At 53.3% G+C, this 23,338-nt stretch overlaps 1 protein-coding gene across 3 annotated transcripts in view; it reads right to left on the bottom strand.

Annotated features, from left to right (window-relative positions):
• The window catches only part of MYOM3 (myomesin 3), a 46,740-nt gene that overhangs the window by 3,375 nt on the left and 20,027 nt on the right, over positions 1 to 23,338 (bottom strand). For 2 of the 3 annotated variants that reach the window (XM_082424809.1, XM_082424811.1), the window contains 21 exons: positions 22,793 to 22,976; positions 20,110 to 20,284; positions 18,035 to 18,156; positions 17,450 to 17,637; positions 17,089 to 17,215; positions 15,784 to 15,962; positions 12,912 to 13,026; positions 11,842 to 11,998; positions 11,013 to 11,122; positions 9,465 to 9,509; positions 8,633 to 8,769; positions 7,188 to 7,332; positions 6,989 to 7,048; positions 6,523 to 6,590; positions 5,336 to 5,446; positions 3,496 to 3,583; positions 2,942 to 2,980; positions 2,590 to 2,698; positions 1,275 to 1,438; positions 1,013 to 1,049; positions 813 to 835 (listed from right to left, as the gene is read on the bottom strand). In XM_082424809.1, coding sequence (XP_082280935.1) covers positions 813 to 835; positions 1,013 to 1,049; positions 1,275 to 1,438; positions 2,590 to 2,698; positions 2,942 to 2,980; positions 3,496 to 3,583; positions 5,336 to 5,446; positions 6,523 to 6,590; positions 6,989 to 7,048; positions 7,188 to 7,332; positions 8,633 to 8,769; positions 9,465 to 9,509; positions 11,013 to 11,122; positions 11,842 to 11,998; positions 12,912 to 13,026; positions 15,784 to 15,962; positions 17,089 to 17,215; positions 17,450 to 17,637; positions 18,035 to 18,156; positions 20,110 to 20,284; positions 22,793 to 22,976 — 2,383 coding nt within the window. The remainder of the gene's footprint in view (positions 1 to 812; positions 836 to 1,012; positions 1,050 to 1,274; positions 1,439 to 2,589; positions 2,699 to 2,941; positions 2,981 to 3,495; positions 3,584 to 5,335; positions 5,447 to 6,522; positions 6,591 to 6,988; positions 7,049 to 7,187; positions 7,333 to 8,632; positions 8,770 to 9,464; positions 9,510 to 11,012; positions 11,123 to 11,841; positions 11,999 to 12,911; positions 13,027 to 15,783; positions 15,963 to 17,088; positions 17,216 to 17,449; positions 17,638 to 18,034; positions 18,157 to 20,109; positions 20,285 to 22,792; positions 22,977 to 23,338) is intronic. The other variant, XM_082424810.1, reaches the window with a different exon arrangement.

Here is a 23,338-nt window from a genome sequence, read left to right as displayed (position 1 = left end):
TAGACGGAGGCGTGACGGGCTGAGTCGGGTCTCCAGGCTGCGCTCCTCCCTCCAAGCTGGCCGCCCGCTGCAAGGGTTCCTCACTGCTCTCACACCCCAGATGGCCCCTTCCAGATGGCACTTATGAACGGCCTGCACTTCCCGCCAGGCGGGGACACTCAGGGACAAGACGCCACATAGGGCTAATGCCCCTTCCTACCAATGGCCCCAAACGGTCAGTTTCCCTCCTCACTGTCAGGTTGAACGGGGCTGCTTTGCTCTGCTGCCAGGACGCTTCCCCTCATGGAAAGTCCTACACTGACCGGCTGGCTCACTGAGACCAGAAAGCCAGCCTCCTGGAACTGGGTAGAACTGGTTGCGGGGACCCGGAGAAGCTCCAGTGCATGGACCTGGTGGTCCCCCTGGGCAACTCAGAGGCTGTGTCCTGGATTAGATGAGGCCCTAGTGCCCCGACAGCCAGAACCAGCTTCAGCTTTAAAGCCATCTCGTCCCGGGCCTCGCTTGGAAAGATCAGCCCAGCCTCGGTCCCGTCTGCCCCTGCCTTTGGAGTCCCACCGACATCGGCCGTGTGCCTACTCGCCACCAGGCCCGCACCAGGCGCGTCCACATCCACGGTCTCAGGTATCCTCGGACTCCTCATCCACCTGTCTTCACGCTGCCACCATCCGGGTCTCCCGGCAGCTCTGTGACAGCCCAGAGCCACACAGACCCCATGGGGAACTGGGACTCCAGCTACCTGCCAGGAGGCGTGAGCAGCTGGGAAGCCGCCCCAAACTCAGAAGTGGAAACAAGAGAAATATGGCTGGACTTACTCTTCTCGATGATGGCCAAGGCTCTGAAAAACGGAAATGGGAAAAAGCTTTGGTGTTTCATTTGTTAAAGGAGAGTCCTGCCCGGGTAGGGGGGAGGGGGTGACGGGGGAAAGGTGGAACTGTCCGGCCTCCCAGGAAGGGTCCTGTGCTCGTGCACCCCAGGGGCCTTGATCACACTGAGAAACGCCAAGGAAACTTACTTCAGTCTCTGGTGCTCAGCCAGGGCGTCCTCAAAAGCTACGAGAAGGAAAAGGGGAAAAGGTACATCAGGGCATCTCCCCCAAATCTCCCCCCCTCCTGCAACCCACAGGTATAGAGCTCAGTGCTGACTGTTCCTCCACTCTGTTCCAGCATTCTCTTGGGGCAGTGCTAGGATTGGGTGGGAAGATGGGAGCCCCCCCCCAAAAGACCATGGGGTTTTCTAAACAGGTTTCACTGAGGACAGACAGGCAGAGAGCTCACCTTGTCCCGAGAGATCAGCTGAGAGCTGCCGGGCTTCTTTCCCGGCCGCTATCTCTAGGGTGTATCTGCCCTTGTCTGAGTCTTTGGGGTCCAGGATGTGGAGCCAGATCTCATCCAGGGTGGTGCCAGCCCTCACCCGATCACCACTCTCCAGGCGTTTCTCTCTGAACGTGAGGGCAAAGAAATGGTTAACAGAGCTCAGCCCGGGACGGGCTGTCTGTCTGCCCATCTACAGGCACCCCTGCTCCAAACTCCTCTCCCGGGGTTTTGTTCCCAGATGTGTGAGCTGAAAGTGGTGACCATCCATGAGATATCTGATAAATATCTATCCACTCATCCATTCATCATTCATTCATTCATCAAACCCTGTGCCAGCACTGAATCTATATTTGTGACATGTCCTGCAGGCTGGGACTTTGAGGAAATGGTGCTCCAGGGTCAGTGACCACCTCCCCCCACCCCACCAGTGGGAGCCACTTCCTCACTTCATCCTTTTCCTCATCTTAAAACCTCCCAGGATTTCTTCCCACAATCACTCTTACGTAATTCTTATAAACTATATAAACTCCTTTCCTTCTTTACTTAAATTTCATTCCTAAAGACACCTGGCCCGTGTCAGTGTTTTGTCACAGAAGTGACACCTCTGGGCTTAGACACAGGGCTCAGAAACTCTCGAGGAGGAGCTTCACTGTTCTGAAATTCAGCTTGGCCTTGGTCTCACTCACATGACAAATCTGACTAAGTCTGTCTAGCCTTCTCCATAGAACGGGTGCAGTAATGTCTGCTCCACAAGGCTGAGGTTTGCAAGTAAAAAGCACTGGGAAAATTCTGCTCCCAAACTCTCGAGTCATTTAGCTCCTGGCTGAGTCTCTGATACCTGATACTGCCTTCAAGGCCTGGCCCTAAGTTAGTCGTCAGCCCCCCAGGTCCCTCTGCCTGCACCTCTCCCCTCAGCCTGGCTGCCTGAGTTTGCTAAGGCTGCAAAGACCCACAAGGACACCATGACCCACTTGACCATCTGGTTCTCCATCGTTCCTGCATCCATCTCTCCCCCAGTTCCCAGATGGTGCTCTAAGACAATGGTCCTTCTGTGGCCATGGATGTTCTGGGAAAGTGATCTTAGCACCAGGGTTCCCACCTTTCCTGGGGAGACTCCCTTCTGTGCCTCCAACGGCTGTTCCCTGTCCCAGACTCCCTCTGTGGACAGCAGGACCGGTGAGAGACCCTGTCTCTGCCAAGCCCTTGGGACTGGGCTCTGAGGCGGGTGCTGGGCCCCCTCCAGCCTGGCTAGGGCTCCAGGGCAAGGCCAACCTACTTGTGGAACCAGCTGGTTTTCATGTAGTTCACGTTGTAGTACTTGACCCTGCTGAAGAGCCGGATCCCCTCCTCGGTGCCCTGGATTTTCAGTGGGGTCGCAGAGAGGGCTGGGGAGGCATGGGAGAAGGGTGAGTCTTCCCCAAGGCCCTTTGGGCAGCACATCTAGGGGGCAGCCAGCTTGCCCCTGCTCTGGGGTGTGGTAAGGAGAACAGTGTGGTGAAGAGGCAGGAACGTCTCCCCAGTCTTTGAGGCTGGAGACTAAACCCACCCCCGGCAGCCAAGGATGGCTAGAGGTCCCCCGGAGGTTATGCGGCATCACGGCAGTGCTGAGCAGAGAGGGGGTTGCTTACCACCAATCCTGCCCAGCTCAGTGAAGACGGCATCCAGGGCTGGAAGGAGACAGAGGGAGTGGTCAGCTGATGAAGGGCTCCCCTAGGGATGCACCAGGTGGGGCCGTCCTTGGAAAAGGCTGGTGGACCTTATGAGCAGCTCTCAGAACACAGGCTTAGGGGTGGGGAGGGGATCCGGGGCACTGCGTGACTGATGGGGCAGGGGGGCAACACAGATGGAGGACGAACGGGCCGACGTGGCAGTTTTCCTGCAGGCTGAGACGACCAGCCTGGTGAGGAGCCTGGGGCCCGCTGGGGGGGCAGAGCAGAGAACTCAGGCTCCGGGTCTTGAAGCCTGGGCTCGCTGTGGGATAGTGCAGTGAACATGGGCACCAGCATCACACAGACCAGGCCCTGCCACTGACCAGCTGTGCAGCCGTGGGCAGGTCACTTAACTCCCCTGGGCCTCAGTTGCCCCAGGAGAGGATCCCGGACAGTTTCCCCACAGGTCGCACTGCATCTCTTGGTTCAGTGTGAGGCCCTCCTGGCCCGTCTCTGATGTCGCCGGCTCCCACCTTCACCTGTGAGGTCCAGGATGGTGTCGTCCTCCCCTCGCTCATCCGAAACCTCTGCTCTGTAAATGCCCCTGTCCTCTTTGGAAAGCTGGAAAGAAGGATGTGAGAAGGCGGTGTCGGCATGAGTTCCAGAAGGAGCGATGGACAGCAGATCAGGAGGCCTGGGCTCTAGGCCTGCCCCTAACTCTCCTCCCTGGGCCTCAGTTTACCCCCCTGCGATGGGTGATCTCTGAGGCTCTTTCCAGCTCCAGAGCCCTTTGATCCCAAGCCCAGGGCTTGTCTGGGCCTGGAGGTGGGGCGAGAGGGGGAAGTGAGGGCGGAAACAGACGCCCCGCGTGTGATTCTCAGGCAGCTGCTCTGAGCAGAGCAAAGCGAGCCCTCGTAGCAGAGCTGGGCCGAGCAGGGCGCACCCTCCACCAGCGCTGCCCTGCTTCCCAGGGGCCCTGGATAGAGGGACCTCTCTGCATCTCTCAGAAGGAAGTGTGCTTTCTTTTGCTCAGGACAAGGGGGTCCTTACAGGCACATGCTTGTCAGCCCCAAGTGAAGCCTGGGTCAACACTCAGCAAAGCAAGAACTTGGGTCATGCTTTGAAAGCAAGGTCAGAAGTCAGCTGTGCCCTCTCATTACACAGCGTCTCCTCCAGGGACTGCGGGGGCGGGGGTGTGATATCTGCCTCCCTGTCCCCTTAAAGGGCCCCTCTCACCCCAACCATCTCTACATAGTGTGCTTTGAGGCAGGATTCAAGGCAGAAGCATCTCTTAACTGGAGCATCAAAGGGCTGAAAACCCCAACAGTCTTCTCCCATGTCCCCTGCCCCCTCCCTCAGTGAAGCCTCCAAAGTCCCAGCCAAATTCCGGTGAGAGTGATTGCAGAAACTTCCGGCCCCACTCTCAAGCTTTGTATCTTGGTATTTAAACCCTCTGAGCCTCAGTTTACTCATCTGTAAAATGGTGGCATAATCCTTGCCCTGGCTACGTACTATAGTTGCTGTGAGGATCAAGGGAGATAACTCTTCGGAAGCCAGAAAGTTCTGCACCAATAGGCTGGATGATTATGACAAAACTCAGTAGCTATTAAGCACCTACTTGATGCCAAGCCCTGTGTGAGGAGTTTGCACTGTGATGACAAAGGCCAACTTGCCATCGTCTTGGCCAGGATTTGGGAGAGGACCCTGAAATCATTATTTCCTTCCTAGTCCGCAAACCTGCGTCTGCCGCAGTCCTCCTTGGCACATGGTGAGGCCACAGAAATCAGGGGCAAGGCAGAAAAACATTGAATATTTAAGGATAAGCCTTGCATTTCTACCTTAACCAGGTCACACTCCTCCGAGGGCCACGGGGAGGTCGTGGGTGGGAGAAGCGAGCTCCAGGCCCTGTTTTCCTCTGCCCAGACCTGCCTCACACGGAGACCGTCTTCCTGTCCTGAATCTCAGGCTGCTGGGGCAGGAAGGAATCTCTGAGAGAGCATCCCTCTGACCCGCTCGTGTAACAGATGAAAACTGAGGTCAGAGAGGCACAGTGACGAGCCCAAGGCCACGCAGTCAGTGGCAGGGCCAGGACTGGAATCCAACTAAAAGGAAAAATCGGTATTACTGAGCCTGTCTTTATTTGAAGTTTTGGTATTGTTTTCCCTCATGGTCTTTTTTTTTTTGGCGTGAATTTTGATTCTTGAAAATATTGCATGAAATATTATTTATCTTGAGTACTGAGCCTTTCAGTGCTTCCTTAAAGTTTGTGCGTGAGGTCAGTGCCTCACTTGCCTCACCTTGGTCCTGACTCCCTGCCCAGTGCTCCTGGCACTGCCTGGAGGCTGTGAGCCCTGAAGTCAGAGCTGCACTTACCTCTTCGATGCAGAGAAGCCCTGCTCCAGTCTGCGGGTCGTACTGACCATCTGGGAACTCCTTCTTCTGGAAGAACCACTGGAAGCGGGTTTCTTTCTTGGTGTTGGCCACCTGAGGAAGGTGGGGAGTGAGGAGACTCCTTCAGGCTTTCTCTTTTATGTGAAGACTCAGTTCATCAGAACCTTTTTTTTTTTTACAAACATGACTCCCCCCCCTCACCCCCAGGCTAAATCTCAGCCAACCCCTTCCTCACACCATATGTCTCCTCTGATGGTTTCTGGACTCTGGACTTTTGCTAATGCTATTCCCTCTGCTTCTTGATCCCTTTCCTACCCTACTTTTTCTTGTAAATGCCTGTGTCACCTTCTCCAGGAAGCCTTCTTTTATGCACCCCAGAGTGTGCCCCATCATGAGGAATCAATTTCCTGCATGTCTCCATCACAGCAGGAGCTACACTGTTTTCCCCACGATCTTGCTTTGGACTGTGGGATCTTACAGGCCTAAGGAGACCACTTCTTCATCCTTGTATGCCCAGTGCTTGCAGAGTGTGTAACACAGAGTAGGTACTTAGGTTTGCTGAATGGATAGGCTTCTGGGAGTGCGCCCTCCCCTCCCCTGCCCTCCCCCAGTTATCTAAAAGGCTTGCAGGGTGCTGAGAAAGAACACCCGCTTTGGAGTCAGGCACATCCGGTTAAAACCTGGGTTCTAGACTCTGCTTGTTACCGTGTAGTCTTGCGCTAGTTCCCCACTTGGTTTTTCACCCTAAAGTGGGGATTGTGACACCTCTCTCACAGATGATTGTGAGGCAGATGAAAGAAAATAATGCTCTGAAGTGCTGAGAACAGTGTCTGGCAGGGCTACTAACAGGCACAGGGACTACCGCTCAACATACAGAGCCCTCACTTGCTCCCAGACCCCTGACCCCCAGAACCCCTCCCAGAGCAGCTGGGAGGTCTAGCTCAAGGCTGACTCAGCGCACACTAATTCACACTAACTCTGCTCCCTGGGCTTTTGTTTTCCAGTTAAATGCAAAACCCCTGGGGCTACTTCCTCTGCTTGGATCACACCAGCACAGGGTGTGGAGTTGCAGGGAGTGGGGCAAAAGACAGCCACAGGGCTTGGGGACAACCACAGGTCTTGCCCCACGGGGCCTGGGGGCAGGGCTGGAGGCGGGGGCGGGGCTTTGCCTTGCACGTCAGCAGCACTTGGCAGTCCTCGGTGACCTTCCACTGCAAAGGCTCCTCGAAATGCGGACCTATGAGGGCAAAACAGCACGCCCAGCGGTCAGAGCGCCGGGCTCGGCCCGGGCGCCACCTGGTGGCGAGACAGGGGAAGGCAGCTGGGGAGGGGCACCTAATGACTACTGGCCCCTCGGATTCTGGGAATTCGCCCCCACGAGGGAGGGGACTGGGGTGAGGCATCTGGGAGGCATCTAGGGTGCAAAGTTTAAGGCGCTCACTCTCGGGGTTGGGCAAGTGCTGTTTCGTTCTGGCACGGGGACAGCACTGGATCAGATGGCAGTGGCCCTCCCTCGGGGGGTCCAGCAGGGCGGAGGGATCTATTAATCCACTTGCCCAGCGGTTCCCCGGCGCTGTCTGCTGGCCTGCTGGCCTGCTGGCCGAGGTGTTTGAACTTCGCCCCAGCAGTTCTTACCCTGCTTTCTCTTCCAGTCTCTTCTCTTAGCACCTGCCTCCCTTAGAAGTTTGTCGAACTCTGTGGACACAGAGGGGGGAACGGGCGTGAACCAGGAGGAGCGCAGGTCCAGAGGAGGGCGTCAGCATGGATAGAGACGCCCAGGCTGAGAGCTGAGGCCGGGTGCATGGGGCAGGGCGGGGGTCAGGGCACAGCTGACCGTCATCCACCAGAGCCAGGGTGATCTGGTTCTTGGCTTTTCCGTCTTGGAGCTGAGCAGTATACGACCCTTTGTCGTCCTCAGTCAAGTTTTGGATGATGACTTCCACCAGGCCCTTCTCTCGGACAAAATTGATTTTGCGGTTCTGGGGAGAACAAAACCCGAAAGTCTTTCTGCCCTTTTCCAATCCCAGGGAATTTGTGCTGTGGGGTGCAGATCGGGGCGTGGTTGGACTTGGGGGTAATATATGCAGAGTTAGAAGCCTTCAGAGACTGGGGAGGGGGCCCTAGGTATCCCTGTCCTGTGTATAGACTGGACTTTTCCCACACCCGGCCCCTGAGAACACCCTGGGGCCTGGCAGACACTGGAAAGGGTCTTGCATGCTTGTATCAGTTGCAATTAATAATAATCCCCAATCTCCTACTGCGCCATGTTTTTTGGTTATTTTCTACTTCTTTTGCAATTTAATATAAAAAAATCCCCCATAAAATTATAAAGGATAATATAAAAAAGCCTGTGTACCTGCTACCCAGAATTAGCACTTATTTACATTTTGTCACATTCTAACAGTTTTCAAACATTTTATTTTCCACATTTGGGGTGTATGTATGATTTGAGAGAATCGTCTAGTTTGATTTTTCTATAGCGGCACCTGCTAGTATCAGCGCTGTGTACCAAGAGTCCAGACTTTGTTACCCTGCCTCTACCATGAGCCAAGGTCATGCTTAATCTCTATGCAGAACTTTCAAATCTATTTTTTTTCCAGTTGCTCCTCCTGTTCCTGGGGCAACCAACCCCATTGTACGGATGTAGAAACTGAGGCACAGAGAGGTGAAGAGACCTGCCCAAGGGCACACAACCCACAGGAGGTGAATATGTCTTCTGACATCTAGCCCTGAGCTCTTTCTCCTCTGTCAGAACCAGCTCCCCTCTTTATAACACATATTTTTTGATGGCCATCTGGAGATGAAATTCACAAATAAGATCTTCTCATGAGTACAAGAAGAACAGGAAAATGAATGAAAGAGCATAGGTAATGTGGCTAATAGAATAAAAACTCTCTATTCAGTGTATATTAACACTGCAAAAAAAAATTCTTTGTCTTTCTATCTGAGAGTTAGGGTCTAGGCTTGGATAATTATAAGCGTGAATGCAGGTTTTTCATCTTACAAATGTTTGACAGGACAGTGAAAAATTGTGGGAGGCATGGGAAGTTCTTTGTGGGAGTGTTCCTTGTGTTGGCAAGTGTCTAGCATCCCTGCCACCCGCACCCCAGGTACTAAAATCCAGGTGTCCCCGCCCCCCACCCTATCACTGTGACAGCCAAAGCTGGTGGCTGTTTCTGAAATGTCTGCTAGGGGAAGGTGCAGCCAGTGGAGACCACTGCCTGTGAGGCCACCTCCTGGGCCAGGAACCTCACTTAGGGATTCTGAGCCCCCAATTACCGGTGAGCTGAAGATTTCCTGCTCGTTGAAGATTAGATGCAGCTCAGCGGCTGGAGACAACTTTTCTACTTCCAGCCAAAGCCGCACCTCTCCTTGCTCGAGGATGTCAACGTTCCAGCCGGAGATCAGCTTGATCACTGGGCGGCAGAGGACAGGAAAGGGTGGGCAGGGAACCCTTCTCCCCTCCCCACTCCCGACAGCCCCACCTTGAGCACACTGTGGGCATTTAATGTGCAAAATGTTTCAGAGTCTGACGCAGACACGACTGGGGCGAGGGGCTGGGGAGGGTTTCCCACGTTCAGTCCCCCTAGATTGAATTCATCTCAGGGAATTCATCCTCTTCCCACAGCTTTGAGGTCGTGCTTCTCACCCTGGCTGGACACTGGACCCCCAAGGACTTTCAAAAACACCAGTGTCTGGTTCCAGACCCAGAGGTTCTAATTTGTTTGGGGTGTGGCCTGGGCAGTGGGATTTTGAAAAGCTCCGGGGATGATTCCAATATGCACCCAAGTTTGTGACCCCTGCCCCAGGGACTGCAAAAGCTACTCCTGGCCAATGGAGGGCAGCAGGGGTTTAGATGATTCACAATCCAAGAAGAAGAAGAAACTAGCCACTCTGCCCTCCCTTGCATCCCATGTGCTCTCTGCTGGCCGCTCTGTTCCCTTCATGGACTGAGGACTCCCTGGGTCTATGACCTTCCAGCCCCAAGACGTCCCCATCCTTTGCCCGCCGCCCCCCGGCTAGTTTCTGGCTCTTGGCTGACTCAGTCCTGCTCAGAATACCCCAGTGGGCCTGGCGGGACTGCCCAAGGCTGGTGGCTTGGACCGCTTACCTGGGTTTCTAATCTCATGGCTCAACTTCTTCAGCTTGTTCAGCTCTGGGACAGGGAGAAGCAAGGAAGAAACCAAAGAGAATGACATATCCAGGCCAGTGGGGTCCGTGGAAGCCGTCCTAGCGTCCACACTGGGTGAAAGTCCTGAGAGACTCAGCTTGGGGTCACTTGGCTACTGAGGGGTTGATGATGACCACTGTGGGCCTTGGCTCTGGGGCACTGAGGGGGCTGCGGGGGCTGCCGCAGGCTACCCTGAGGTTGCTTATTCTCCTGTCCTTCAAGACCCGATCAAGTGCCACCTCCCCAGAGAAGCACCTACTGTGTGCCAGGCTCTGCATGATCTCAGCAGTCCTCACACCATGCTGTGGGGTGAGCATTACTGTCTGCCTCCTGAGGCCCCTTGTTACCCCACTGAGCCACACTGTCCTAATCTGAGGGTCTGTTCTCCCCACTGAGCCATACTGTCCTAGTATCTGAGGGTCTGCTCTCCCCACTGAGCATTTCAGTCTACATGTGTCTAGGGCAGGTTGGCAGAGTGCTGTCTCACTGCTAACTGCTTCTTTGTGTTAGGTTTGTCTCTTCTGCTAAGCTGAACTCTGGACCTACATGGTATCTGGCACACAGTATGTGCTCAATAAATACATGTTGCATGAATGAATTGGCAGGGGCAGGGCTCATATCTCATTTCCTCTTACAAGCTCCAGAGTCCTTAGCATGATGAGTCTGGACACATGGCAAGCATCCAGTCCAAAAACAAAAAGCAAACCCCATTACTTTTGCGGATGGCTTTAGTTTGCGTGGAATCATCTAATTATATCTGCATAACAACATTGCTTCACTTAGGACAGCAGGGATTATAATCCCCCTTTACAGATGAGGAAACTGAGGCCCAGAGAGGTGTCATGACTTATCCAAGGTCAAGCAGCCAGGAAATTGTGGAACTGGAATTGCAATCTGGACCTGCCTGGCTTCTGCTTCTTAACAAAATCAAAGGGCCTCCAGTGCAATCATCAGGGAGGATAATGGGCTGTCCCAGTTGCTATGGAGACAGCAGAGGGTGAGTCTCATAGATGACCGCTGAGGCCCGGCATCCCCTCTCTGGTTTACCACAGTCCCCACTGCTCCCTTTTGCCATCCTCATTCCTCAGACCGACTGCCATTTGCAGTTCATCATTCTACTTATGCTGTTGCTTTTCTTAGGCTACGGAAGGAAGTGAAATAATTCAGTGGTACCTTTGCTTTTTATCAAAAGTAGATAAAGTAAAGAGAGAGATAAGAAGAGCATGAACTCCATCAGGCAGGGATTTCTGCCTGTTGAGTTCACTGATGTAATTCAGTGCCTAGGACAGTCTCTGGCATACGGTTGGTGCTCAGCAGATACTTATTCACTGGCTGACTGACTGAATGGGTGGGTGAGGGCCTACTTCCCTGGAAATCTCTGCTTTACTCATTTTTACTGCTTCTTGCTGGCCTCTGGGGTATTTGTGTTTGGGACTCCGTGTCTGGGTCATCTCTCTGGGGAGGTGGCAGTGGAACAGGGGGCATCACCTTCCTCCGTCAGCATGTGGCTTGCTGAGATTTCTTCGTCAGCATCGGTGACCACCACCGAGTAGGTGCCTAAATCCTCGAGGCCAGGTTCTTTCAGGATGATCTTGGACCTGCAGAGACAGGAGGGCAGAGGCTCTGAGAGGGGCCGTGTGCCCTGGAGGCCTGGGAGCTGGGGAGTCTCGGTCGGCTTTGCAAGCCCTGCACCCCAGCCCAGACCCCGGCCAAGCCAGTAAGCAGGGGTGGCAGCCTCCTTACACCTCTTTGGGGTCCCCTGCCCAGGGCACGTCTGGCCTGCCACCTTCAATGGTCCTCACTAGCCAGGCTCTCTCGAACAGTCTTCATACTGGCCACATCCCCCAGGCCTGCCTCTCTCCACAGGGCTCAAGTCATCAGCTTTGTCTCCTGCTGGACAGGGCCAAGGCCAGAGCTGCTGGGGGTGGAGGAGGGAGACCTGGGGGCACTTGACATCCTAACCCCTCTTTTACTGATGAGGAAGCTGAGCCCAGAGAACTTGCAAGACCAAGTCACTGGCTCTCAGGCTAGAAGCCAAGTCCTGAGCGTCTCCTCGGAGGCGCCCGCACAGAGGCACACACATTCCTTACAGCAAAAGGATCTCCAAATGAATGGCACCGTTTCAGCCTCTCCAATGCACTCTCCCTCACTTCTCCCTGAGGTGGCAGTCAGTATCCTTCATGAGAGACCAAGCAGTCCTCTCAAGCTCGTTATCTGGGGGGTCCTGCCGGATGGTCTCACCCACGAGCTTCTGCCCACCCATCTGACAACGTCTGGGACCTGTGGACGAGTCGGGCTGCCCCCTCCCCTCACTTACTTGTTAACTTCCTCCTCGACCTTGACCCTCTGTGGGTCCGGCGGGCCCTTGTAGTCCTTGGACCACTGAAACTCCGAGGAGTCGGGGGCCTCGGGGGCTTCGAAAGCCATGTAGATAAAGCCCTCATCATCCACGCCGACCTCGATCTCACGAGCATCTGAGGGCAGGATCCAACGGAGGGCACCAGGCATTTAGGAACAATAAACCGGGTCAGGTCCCTCCCCTGCTTAACCCCTCCAGTGGCTGCCCATTGCTCTTGAATAGAATAATAAACCCCAGACTCCTTGCTGTGGCCTCCAAGGCCTCGTATGATCAGGCTCCTTCTCAGCTCAAATGTCACCTCCTCAGACTACTGAGGCTACAGTAAAGCCCACCCCACCCCATCACCCTGTTTCACTTCCTTTATAGCACTTATCACTGACTTTTTCATCATTTACGTGTTTACTGTCCATTCGTCCTGCCCCTCCCCCCACCAGCGCAGGGACCTTGCCTTCTCATCACTGCCATGTCCCCAGTGCAGTGTGGGTGTCACCAAATACTTGCTGAATGAATGAATAATTAAAAGAATGGAAAAAGAACACACTTTATAGTGAGGAGAGCTGAGTGATTCCATCGTATACTAGCTGCGTGACCTGGTCATTTAACTTCTCTGAGCTACAATAAAATCAGTTCTAAAGTGGGGACAGTGACGGCTCCCTCAGGGGCTCATTGGGAGGGCCAGACAGTGTAAGGACCCAGCACAGCATCTGGCGTGTGTGGTAGGAACGGACCTCGGGAGCCGTGACCGCAAGGCAGGCAAAGCCACACGGCGTATCTGAAATAAAGTGGGCTATTCTTCTAAATATCCACGAAGAGCTGTATGAGTTTAAGAATGTGGCATATAAAGAATGGAAGACCCATCACATGGAAGAAACCATATGTTCATATCTTGGGATCCCACAGAAATAAAGGAGAGTGTGGACGGGAGAGAAACAGGCAGGAAGGAATGAGGGGCAGGAAGGTGTGGCGGGGTGAGGGCCCAGCAGGTTCTGTCCTCCTGCTGCAGACCAGCGCCCTCCCGCTGCCCCTACCTGGCTTGTCCTCCAGGAGTACGGGGTCGGTGGGCATGGACGGCTGCCCTGGGCCCGCTGAATTCACAGCCTGTACATGGAACACGTAGGTCTTCCCCGGCTGTAAGTCAGAAATCTGGGGGAAGGGAGGGGGCAAGAGTGAGCACCGAGGATGGCAAAGACCCACCCTTCCTGCAGCCCTGGCCACGGGCTGCAGGGGACCCCCAGGAGGGCCAGGCTGCCCTGGGGGTGGGGGGCAGGCTAGGGGCCCATTGCTCTCCTGAGTTCCAGCTTCAGGTGAGCCTCTCCCCTGAGATTACCTCCCATGCTTGTGACGCCTGGAACTCCACCTGCTCGGAGCTTAACTCATCATCAGCCTCTCAACAAGAAAACCCTTTCTCTTCCTGCGCCCCCTGCCTCTCCTCCATCTGTCACCCTAGAAAGAAGCTTGGGGATCATCATCTTTGACATCTTTTTCTTGAGCCCTACACATCTAAACACCGAAGTTCCCATTTTATTTCCCTAACGTTTCTTGAATGTGGCCTCTCTGTGTCCCAGCCACGCCTTTGACTGCAGCTTTATTTCTCCTCTCCTGGATTAGTCCAACAGTTTCCTAAATGGTGCCTCTGCCTCTAGACCCTTCTTCCCGGTCTATCTTTCCCTCTGCCAATGTTTCCAAGATGCCAGTCTGAGTACGCTTAACTCTTTCAGTGGCCTTCGGGGTAAAGTTCAGATTTCGAGGCTTGGTACCTAAAGCCTTCCTCATCCATCCATCCTCAGCCTTCTGTCCTCTTCTCTGCGCCCCCTTCACTCCCTGACTCCTCAGGGTCCCCCGTGCATCATGTTGCTTCACGCCTCCCTGCCTTTGCCCTTGCTGAGCCCTCTGCCTGGAACGCCCTCCCCTTCTCTTGGTCTAGCAACAAGAGCTCACCCTTGGCCACTCAGCTTGGACAGATGGGACGAGGCCAGGAGAGGTCTCTTACCTTCCTCCTTGGGAGCTCCCAGAATCCCTCGGACCCTCCTTGATTGTACGACACACAGTATTGTAATTGCCTGTTCCCTAAGGACTGTTACTGGAGCTTTTTACATCTACGATCTAGTTCCAGATCTGGCACTAAGTAGGGGTCCAGAAGTGTCGAGTGAATGACTGAGTGAATGCCGGCCAACCATCCGCATGCAGAAACGGTGCCAAGTCACCGAGGCTCCCCGACCCTGGGCCAGCCTGCCTGGGGAGCAGAGGGGCCATCCGTCTTGCGGGGCTCTCTCGGGCCAGCTGTCCAGCACTGGCCGACTCTACGGTAGAGACCTGGGCCCCATGGGGGCGGAAACTGCACGATCTCAGAGCCTTCCACGGGCTGACGCTTGCCCTTCTTCATTTGGTCTTAGATAGCCTTAATGTTATTGTTTCAAAAGGAAATATTTTTATTTTTTTCTGATTATGAAAGAAATTCATGTTTGTTGGAGGAAATATTAAAGCAATAGAAAAGAATATAAAATGAAGAGGTAAGGCTCTCCTGGCAGCCCCATTCCCAGAGATGCCCAGAACTGACAATTTTGTAACAATCCATTTAGACTTGCAAATGCACGTAAACCATGCAGAAGCGTGACATGTGGCATATTCTGCTTGCTAGTATCTTCTTTCCACATTGTTTCGGGCCTCTCAAGCCTGCTTTCTTTCCTCTTAGTGCTAACGGTGCTAATGTGTGGTCTTGAAACCCACACACCCTCCTGCCTGCTGGTGAAAGATGCCTCAGGAAAATGAGCTGGAGAAAATACTCCCTCTCTCCCGAGAGCTGCAGAAGATAAAATCTAATACACATCACAGAACTTTCCTTACAAACTTTCCTTAAACAAAGAAGGCCTGTGAAACATGCTGGCTTCAGAGATGGATTCTGTGAAGTCTGCGATCCTGATGGATTGTCTGTTAGTAATTTGTGTCTGCTAAGAACGCTTCAGCGGACACCTTTGTTTTCTGACATGACAAATATGTGTGAGTCGTGTTTGTTATGCCAGGAGAGCATTGTTTGCGCTTTCCCTTCTACACGAGTGCAAGTGAAAACAACCACCACAGGTGAATAAAACCAATGATTCTGCTAGATTTCTTATTTATCCAAAGACTTTAGAGTTTGCTTATCATTTAAATTAAGAAACGCATATATGCCTCTGTGTTCATTAATGTACAATATGATATACATGTTCTAAATGTTATCTAACATATAAATATCCTGCTCTGTATTGTGCTTTTTTTTCTTAGCCACATATGGTGGATATGTTTCTATGTCACAACATACAAGTAGCTCTACCTCACTCTTTTTTAAAAAATTTTAAAATTTTTATTTTTTATTTTTTATTTTTTTAGCTCTACCTCATTCTTTATATTATTGCCACTCCTTCAGCTACCGTAGCCTTTACACTCACTAACATTGAGTCCACATTAAGGATACACTGTGATTTATTTGAGCCAACCCCCTACTGATGGACATTTAAGTTGTTTCCAAATTTTGCCTTTATAAACAACGCTACAACGAGCGTCACTGTCCTTAGGTTTTTGCACACTTGACTAATTATTTCTCTACAGTTCAATCCTAGAAGCAGAATTCCTAGCTCAAGGGATGTGCATGTCCAATGCTAATCTACCTTGCTGATTATAAGTGAGGTTTTAGGGAGGAGTCTGAGCAGCATGGAGCGGGTTAAGACCAACCGCTGGCCAGACCTACTACCGACTCGCTGCGTGACCCTGGCTAAGCCACTCCCCCTCTCTGGTCCTCTGCTGCCATGAAGTGAGGGCAGTGATCTCTGAGGGTCATTCCAGCTTTGATGTTCTGTAGTCCTGCCATATCCTGTGGCAGGGAAGGCTTAGGGCGGGTCAGAGGATGAAGGGGCAGGGACTCACCCTCAGGTGGGTGTCAGAGATGGGGTCTGGAGTGACCGGCTTCCACTGCTCAGAGCCTTCCTCCTGGACACTGATGCAGTAGCCTGTGACCGGTCCAGCCCCTTGGTACAGTGGGGGCTCCCACGTCAGCATCAGGGAGGTGGCCCGCACTTCAAACACCCGCACGCCATACGGGGGTCCTGTGGGAAGACGGGGTAGAGAAGGAGATGGATAGCCAAATGGCCAGCCAGCCAGTCAGGCATTGGGCGGGTGGCGAGTCAGCAAGCTTGTCAATCTTTCAGTCCCAGCCAGGCCTGGAAGTGCCTGCTCTGGACATGGTGGTGACCTGGCCGGCCTTGGCTTCATGGCAAAGCTTGGTCTGTGTCTGCAATAGAGTTAACTCTTCAAAGCGTGCTCAGTATCACTTCCCCTGGGAAACATCCTGGACCCTCCCCATCCCTGTCCCAGACAGCATTAATCTTTCTAATCTCTTTGCCATTTCAGTGTTTAATGTAGAAGCTCAGGGTGTGGACTCCAGAGTCAGATCACCGGGGTTCATGTCCCAGCGAACGCCCTTTTTCAGGCTATGGGGACTCTGGGCAAGTTACTTAGCCTCTATGTTCCTGTCTCCTCGTCGGTAAAATGGGGATAATAATAGTTCTTATAAAATAGTGCTGTCGTGAGCATTAATGACATAATTTATGGAAAGTGTCAATACATAGTAAGCCCCAACAAATATCAGTTGTTTGTAACTGTCGTTGTCTAAAGCATCACGCGTAGTGATGATCTGCCATTCAGGTAAAGGTTTTGTGCGGAAAACAGAGCTGAGCTGAACAGCATGATGGAAGGTCGTCATCCTTCCTTCCTAAGGGGGAGATGAAGGGCTAGTTTGTGAGAAGGCTGATGGGGCTGCGGGAGTGGTGCAGAGGGTGACCAACCTGCCCTGTTTGTCCAGGATTGGGACACAGGACTTGTGGTGGTAATACTGGGAAAGTCCTGAGCAAACTGGGATGAGTTGGTCACCTAGCAGTGTGTCTTTGGGGTTTGAGATTGGTCTGTGTTGAGAATCGGAGCTCAGATGGGGTGTTGAGCTAGAGGATAATTTGGATGAGGGTACAGGGCCAGTCAATGGCCAAGGTCAGGGCTCTTGACTTGGCAGAGTTAAGACTGTGTCAGAGGTTACAGGGGGCAGGGGTCTGGGGTTTGGGACCGACAGAGCAAGCTTGAATGCACACCGAGCTCGGCGGTAGCGGTCATCTTGTTTGTTAGTTTGGGGGAGGGGAGGGGAGGGTAGGTGCTGGGCTTTGGCACCTCCCAGCCGCTCACCTGGCTGAGGCATCGTCCACTTTTTGCACTCAAACAGGCTGCTGGGCGCCGACAGCTCTCCAACACCAGCCCAGTTTACCGCCCGGGCACGGAACTCATAGAAATGGCCTTCATGAAGGTCACTGACCTTGAAAAGCAAAAACACAGACCGTGAAGGCGGAGGCTGGGGAGGCAGGGGACGAGGTTCACAGCAGGAGGTCTATAGGAGCTTCAGATAAGATTGGTCTGCACTTGACAATCAGCTGGATTATCGAGGCACCAAACCTGAGGCCCCTCTCAGCCTCGGGACCTCCAACCCTGACCCCCGCTCTCCACCCACACAAATCAGGACAGCAGGCCAGTGGCCGCACTCCAGCCTCACCTTGCAGATCTGGGTGGGGATGGGCTGCTGGTTGACTGAGTGCCAGTTCAGCTCCTCCGAGTCATGTTGGTCCAGGAAGTAGCCCAGGATCTTGCCCCCTCCACGCCGCTTGGGGGGTTTCCACCCGATGACCATATCATTTTCCCCACAGTTCAGGAGGGCGAAGTCATATGGGGCAGATGGTATAGCTACGGGGAGGCAAGGGGGTGAGGGCCACTGCTCCCGAGGGGTGGCCGGACTGGGCAGTGGGGCCCGAGGGAGGCAGCGAGCCTCCCCCAGTGGGTGCCCACCCTGCTCTGGGGCACGGACTTAGCCAGTAGCGTCCACTGGTAATGCTGACTCAGCTACGTGCAGGGCACCTGGGCCTCCGAGCTGGTCAGACTTCACCCCATGGCCTCAGGCAGTTGCTACTTCCTCCCCAAAGGAAGGGGTGGTCGGGGTCAGCACCAGATCCCCTGAGAAGGCTTCTGCCTCATGGCCTCTGGAGTTGGACCCTCCAAGAGGTGGTCGATAGGCCCCCTGCTCTCTGCTCAGCCCAGGTCTGTCCCCAGAGGTGTGCAGGTTGCACCTGCCCCTTGGACTTACCCAGAGCCTGCTTGACCTTGATGGGTTCGGTGGCGGCTGAGCTCTCCCCAACTCCAGCCTCGCTGACTGACCTGATACAAAACTCATACTCCTGCCCTGTCCTCAGCCCGGGAACCGTGAACCTGGGAGAGAAATGTACAGCCTTCAGGAAAGGCCAAACCAACAGCATGGAGACATTCCTGAACTTTCTAGAACAACCTTGTGGGGATAAGTGGCCACCAGCGTGGTAGGATCTGAGGCTTCAGTTCTTGCCTAAAGACCTTGCCCCTGCCCCCAAAGTGATGCCTGCCCCCTGGAGGATGAGGTCCTTAAGGTTTTAAAGGATGTAGCTTCCAGAGCCTATCATTAAGATGCAAATACGCTGGGGAAGTTACCAGTTGAAGGCCCAGGTAGCCAACCCCTAAACTGAGCAACCCCGTACATCTCTAGGACTTTGGGCCTCGTCCTGGAAACACAACAAATGGCTCTTCTTATCTGTACGGTTGCTGTGACTAAAGCACAGAGTCCTTTTAAAGACCTCTGAATTATCAGCCAGAGACATACAAGGACACTCTGGCTTAGAGAAAAATGTCCTCCCGTCCTGTCTCTTCTTGATAAGACCCAAATTGTGAACCTCTTTTTTCCCTTTTCACTTATCAACATTTTCCCGTAGCAAATCTCGTTCTACAGGGAGCTTCCCTCGGCCAGTTGACCCCGAGGAGTTGAATGTTGGAATGTCAGAGGGGCCTTTACGGATCAGACCATCCAGTTTCTTCATTTTACAGGTAGCGAAGGGCTCCCCCAGAAGGAATGGGGTGAGCCAAGAGCACACAGCCAGTTAGGAACACAACCTGGACCGAGCCCGGGTCTCCTGAATCCCAGCGCAGCGCCTGCCCGTTCAGTATTCATTCATTGAGGTCTTTTTTGAACATCTCCTGTGAGCCAGGTTCGAAGGAGCCCGTGGAACGGTGGTGGACCAGACCCTGCCTCCCAGCTGAGCTCCCTTCACACCATCACCCCAGGCAGCACTCCTGGGCAGCAGTGTTTAGCCTCTTTCCAGCCCTGACACATGTAACCGATGACATGCACACATGTGACGAGGTCTCTGGATGTACCAGAGGACCACGCCACGCCCCACGTGTGACACGTTCTTCCGACACGCCACTTTCATCACATGACTCTCCCTCAGCCCCTGTCGTCCCCTCCAGGGACGCACACCTGAATGCAAGTCAGGGGAGAGATGTCATCCTAGGGATAACCTGGACTCCGAGCTCATTGGTCCAAAACCCGATTATTCTCCAGCTGGAGAACTTTAGCAGTGACAAAGCATGAGTGACCGTGAGGCACCGCGTGCCAGAGGGGCACCAGGTTCTGTCCCCTTTTCTGGGTGAGATAATCTTGGGGCTCGCAGCCCAGGGTGAGGGGAGCCCACAGGTGTGCTCAGGGCCCAGCTGGTCGTCTGATGGAAAGGGAAGGGGGTGGGTGGCACCACCTGAGCCCCTGACCCCACAGAGCCTCAAAACGGAGAGAAGTCATGAGTCCAGAAGCCTCGAGGCTTCTGCCTGCAAGGACCAGGGCCACCGCGTGAGGAGGGCGACTCAGAGCGGAGTGAGAGTGGGATAGGCAAGAGCACCGGAGTCTGAGCCGAGGTTCGGAGAGGGCGAGTCTCCGTGCAGGGCTGCCCGGCGAGGGAGGGGCAGGTGTGGAGCCTGAACCCCAGCCGCCCTGGCTGCACTCTCTGCCTCTCTGTCTCTAAGCTCCTGGAAGGACAAGACCTAGCCAGTCACCACTACCTGCAAACAGCACGCTGCTGGTGAGTGCTTGCCGAAAAAGAGGCTGTCTGGGTCAAGTCCACTTACTAGCTAAGTGAGCTTTGGCAGACTCCACTTAAACTGCTCTGTGCCTCGGCTTCTTCATCTGTACAATGATAATAGAAATAATAGTCCTAAGTTCATAGGATCGCAGCCAGAACTAAATGACCTAATATATGAAAAGAGCTTAGAACAGTGCCCAACGCCCAACCGTACCATGAATGGCAGGCTTCATTATTATCACGGCCCTGCCCTAGTGCAGGAAGGGGGTGGGGGCAGACTCACCTGTTGCCCTGGATGGGTTTGTTGTTAACTGTTTTCCACTCGGATGATCCTGCCTCCCGGGAGTAGATGTAATAACCCAGGAGCTCTGGGCTGTCCTTCACAGGATCCCAGTTCAGGGAGACAGAGGTCTGTGTGTCTCGGAAAGCTTGAACTTGAGTTGGAGGAGGGAGAGTGGCTGAAAATCAGAAGTGTGGACTGAGTGAAGATGCTGAGTTACACGGCTGGGGAGGGGGAGGCGTGTGGGAGAGGCGGGGAGGTGCGCACATGGCAAGCACGGTGGGGGGGGCACGTGCGTTCCAGACATGCCCTGGGGCTTTGGGCAGCTCTTTCCTAGTCCCAGAGGTGTGCTCCAGACTCTTGTATTCTGAAAGTCTTCTCTCATCTTACCTCCAAACATCTCCGCTTCCTCACTAAAATCCCCATTCATTAATCCTTACTATTGCTCTCTCTCTCTTAGAAGTCACCAGATCTGACAATTTTCCTCAGCCTTATCTTTGATCTCTAGGAAACTTCATTTTATTTGCCTTGAAACTTGAACTTTCATGGCTCCCTGAGACTATGCTCCTTGAGGTAGGGTTTGCCATGATGTGTTAAATGGACAGATCTGGATGGATGGATGGAAGAATGGATGGATGGATGGATGGATGGATGGATGGATGGGGATGGATGAATGGATCAATAGACTAATGGATGGATAGGTCGATGAATAGATGGATAGATGGATGAATGGATGGCAGATACAGGACCTGCCTAGTTCTCTTTTTACTTCTCAAACTCCTTAGCCATCCTTTTGTGGCTCCCCCTCTTTCTTTTGTCCCCAAATGTGGGACTCCTCCAAGTGTCTGTTCCTTGACTTGATCCATTTTTCTCCTCTTTTCTCATCTCAAGTGTCCACCTATTCCCATGTCTTCAACCCTCACCTCTCTGCAGGTGACTCCCCAGGCTTTACCTCCAGGCCTGCTCTCTCTCCTGAATTCTAGAGCCTCATCTTCCATTTTTCCCTGGACACCTCTCCTTGTGTTCTGGTGGTGCCTCAAAGTCAACAGGCAAAGGCTGAACTCAGCATCCATCCAACATAAATCCAGTAACTATTGAGTGCCTACTCTGAGTCAGGCTCTGCATTTGGCCCAGGGGAAGTACTGAGAAACAGACTTGGGGTCCTGGGCTCAGGAAGGTCCTGTCAGCAACTTCAGCCTCTCAGCTTGAAGACAGTGTGACAGTGGATGAAGGCTGGGTGGCGGGAGAGGGTAGAAGGAGGGCACTCAGAGGCCCCACGTGTCCAAGAGACCTGATTCTACCTGTAGGCAAGAACTTGAGCTGAGGGCATCCATGTATGGAATAGTACTCACCCACTAAAATCATGATTTCAAGACCTGAGGATATGTTTGTGGTGTAATGTTAATTTTAAAAGGTAGAATGCAAAGCTCTACTTGTGGTTTGATTGGACTTTCAGAAAGATGCATTAGCATGCATGTGTCAAAGGCCAGAGGCCCAAGCACCTAGATGCTCACAGTGGTTACCCTCGGTCAGCGGAATCCTGGGGTGGAGGGAATTCTCTTGCCTCCCTCCCTCCCTCCCTTCTTCTTTCTCTCTCTCGCTCTCTCGCTTCTTTTGTATTTTCCCATTTTTGTACAATAATTTCACTTTCATAATACAAGTAAATGCCTTTTCTTTTTTCCTCTCCTCCCCTCCTCTCTCTTCTTTTCCTCTCCTTTCCTTCTCCGAACTGTACCAGAACCTTGCCCTGAGGCTGCCTTGTGGTCCAGAGACTGTCCACATCCAATCACAAACCACTCACTGGCCAGGCCCCTGAGTCAAGACTAAATGTTAACCAGACCAGAATTAAAGAAAAACTCTATTTGCCCACCAACCTATTTATACTTACTATGAATATATATATATATTTCTTTTTTCTACATTATTGAAACAGTACAAATCTAGGACTTTGAAATCTTCCCCAAACAGGCCCTGCAGCATATCAGGCTCTTCTCGGACGGGCAGTGCTGCAGCTGGGTTCCTTAAAGGACTAGTTGGTGATGGCAGCTGCAGGGAACCTTCTGATCTTATCAGAATCCAGAGGCCTCAGAGGAGAGAGGGAACCCCGGGAAGTCAGGACCAGGATGGAGCTGCCGCTGGGAGACTCAGGAAGGAGCCACAGGTGGGGGCTTCAGAACAATGGGTTTGGCAGGTGAGGACACCAAGGTTCGCAGCTCGGAAATGAGCTGCCCAGGCCCACGCTGTGCTGCAGATGAGAGGGATGCCACCTGGTGAGGCGGAGCTTGGTGTGGGACCAGGGAGAGGGCCGGAGGCCTGCCCAGGGGCTCACTCCTGGCTGCACAAGGTGGGGTCAGGCCCTGGTTGGAGACGTTTAGAACTGAGGGACCACTTGGTCACACTCAGATCCTGTGCTGGACCTGGCTGGATTCTGCAACCTGTGAATTGTTGATCTAGAAAAAATGTCTATACTTTCAAGAGCCTCCTGCCCAGAGAAATGTATCAATAATTCTTGATGGTCTAAAACTTTACAGGCCTGTGATCATGTTGCTTTTCAGCTTCGTGATAGGTAGAAGTGGTCAAGGACGGAGAAATGGGCACGGCTCTGTCCCTGCAGCCATGGGGTCCCGAGCCCTGGACGCTGACAGCCTGGCCTGGCCTGGCCCCATCTCCTGCCTCACACAGGTACCTGGCTTCCCCCTCAAGGCGATGGGCTCGCTGGGCTCCGAGGGATCGCTCATGCCGTGCTGGTTTATCGCTCGCACTCTGAAGACATACGACTTCCCTTTCTCCAGATCCAAAAGGGCGAATCTCGGGGATTTCACAGGCGTTTCTGAGTTGATGGCCTCCCAGGTGCCACTACCTATGACCGACTGTGACAAGGGAGAGAAACTTGCCTTTGGTTAAGTGGTTGCCTTCCCACACGTGCTCTCACTAACTTCTATCCTTGGCCCAGGCTGCCCCTCAACACCTGAACTCTGGATCCACCTGCCTCCGTGACGTCTCTACCTGGATGCCCTTCGAGCATCTCACATTCAACAGAACTGACCCTGGAACTTGCCCCCATGCCAATGCAGCCCACATCGAGTTAATGACACCCGTCCTTTCAGCTGCTCAGGCCAGAACCCTGGGAGCCATCCTGGACTCTTTCTCTCATTTCTCATCCCCCGAAGATGCTCTGTCAACAAACCCAGTTGGCTCTACCTTCAAAATTTATCCAGAGTCCAACCATGCC

This window comes from Balaenoptera physalus, assembly GCF_965194825.1.
Source record: "Balaenoptera physalus genome assembly, chromosome: 1".
Classification (NCBI taxonomy): Eukaryota; Metazoa; Chordata; class Mammalia; order Artiodactyla; family Balaenopteridae; genus Balaenoptera; species Balaenoptera physalus.
The sequence above is the reverse complement of the archived record's forward strand: the minus strand, read 5'-3'. Positions and strand labels throughout refer to the sequence as shown.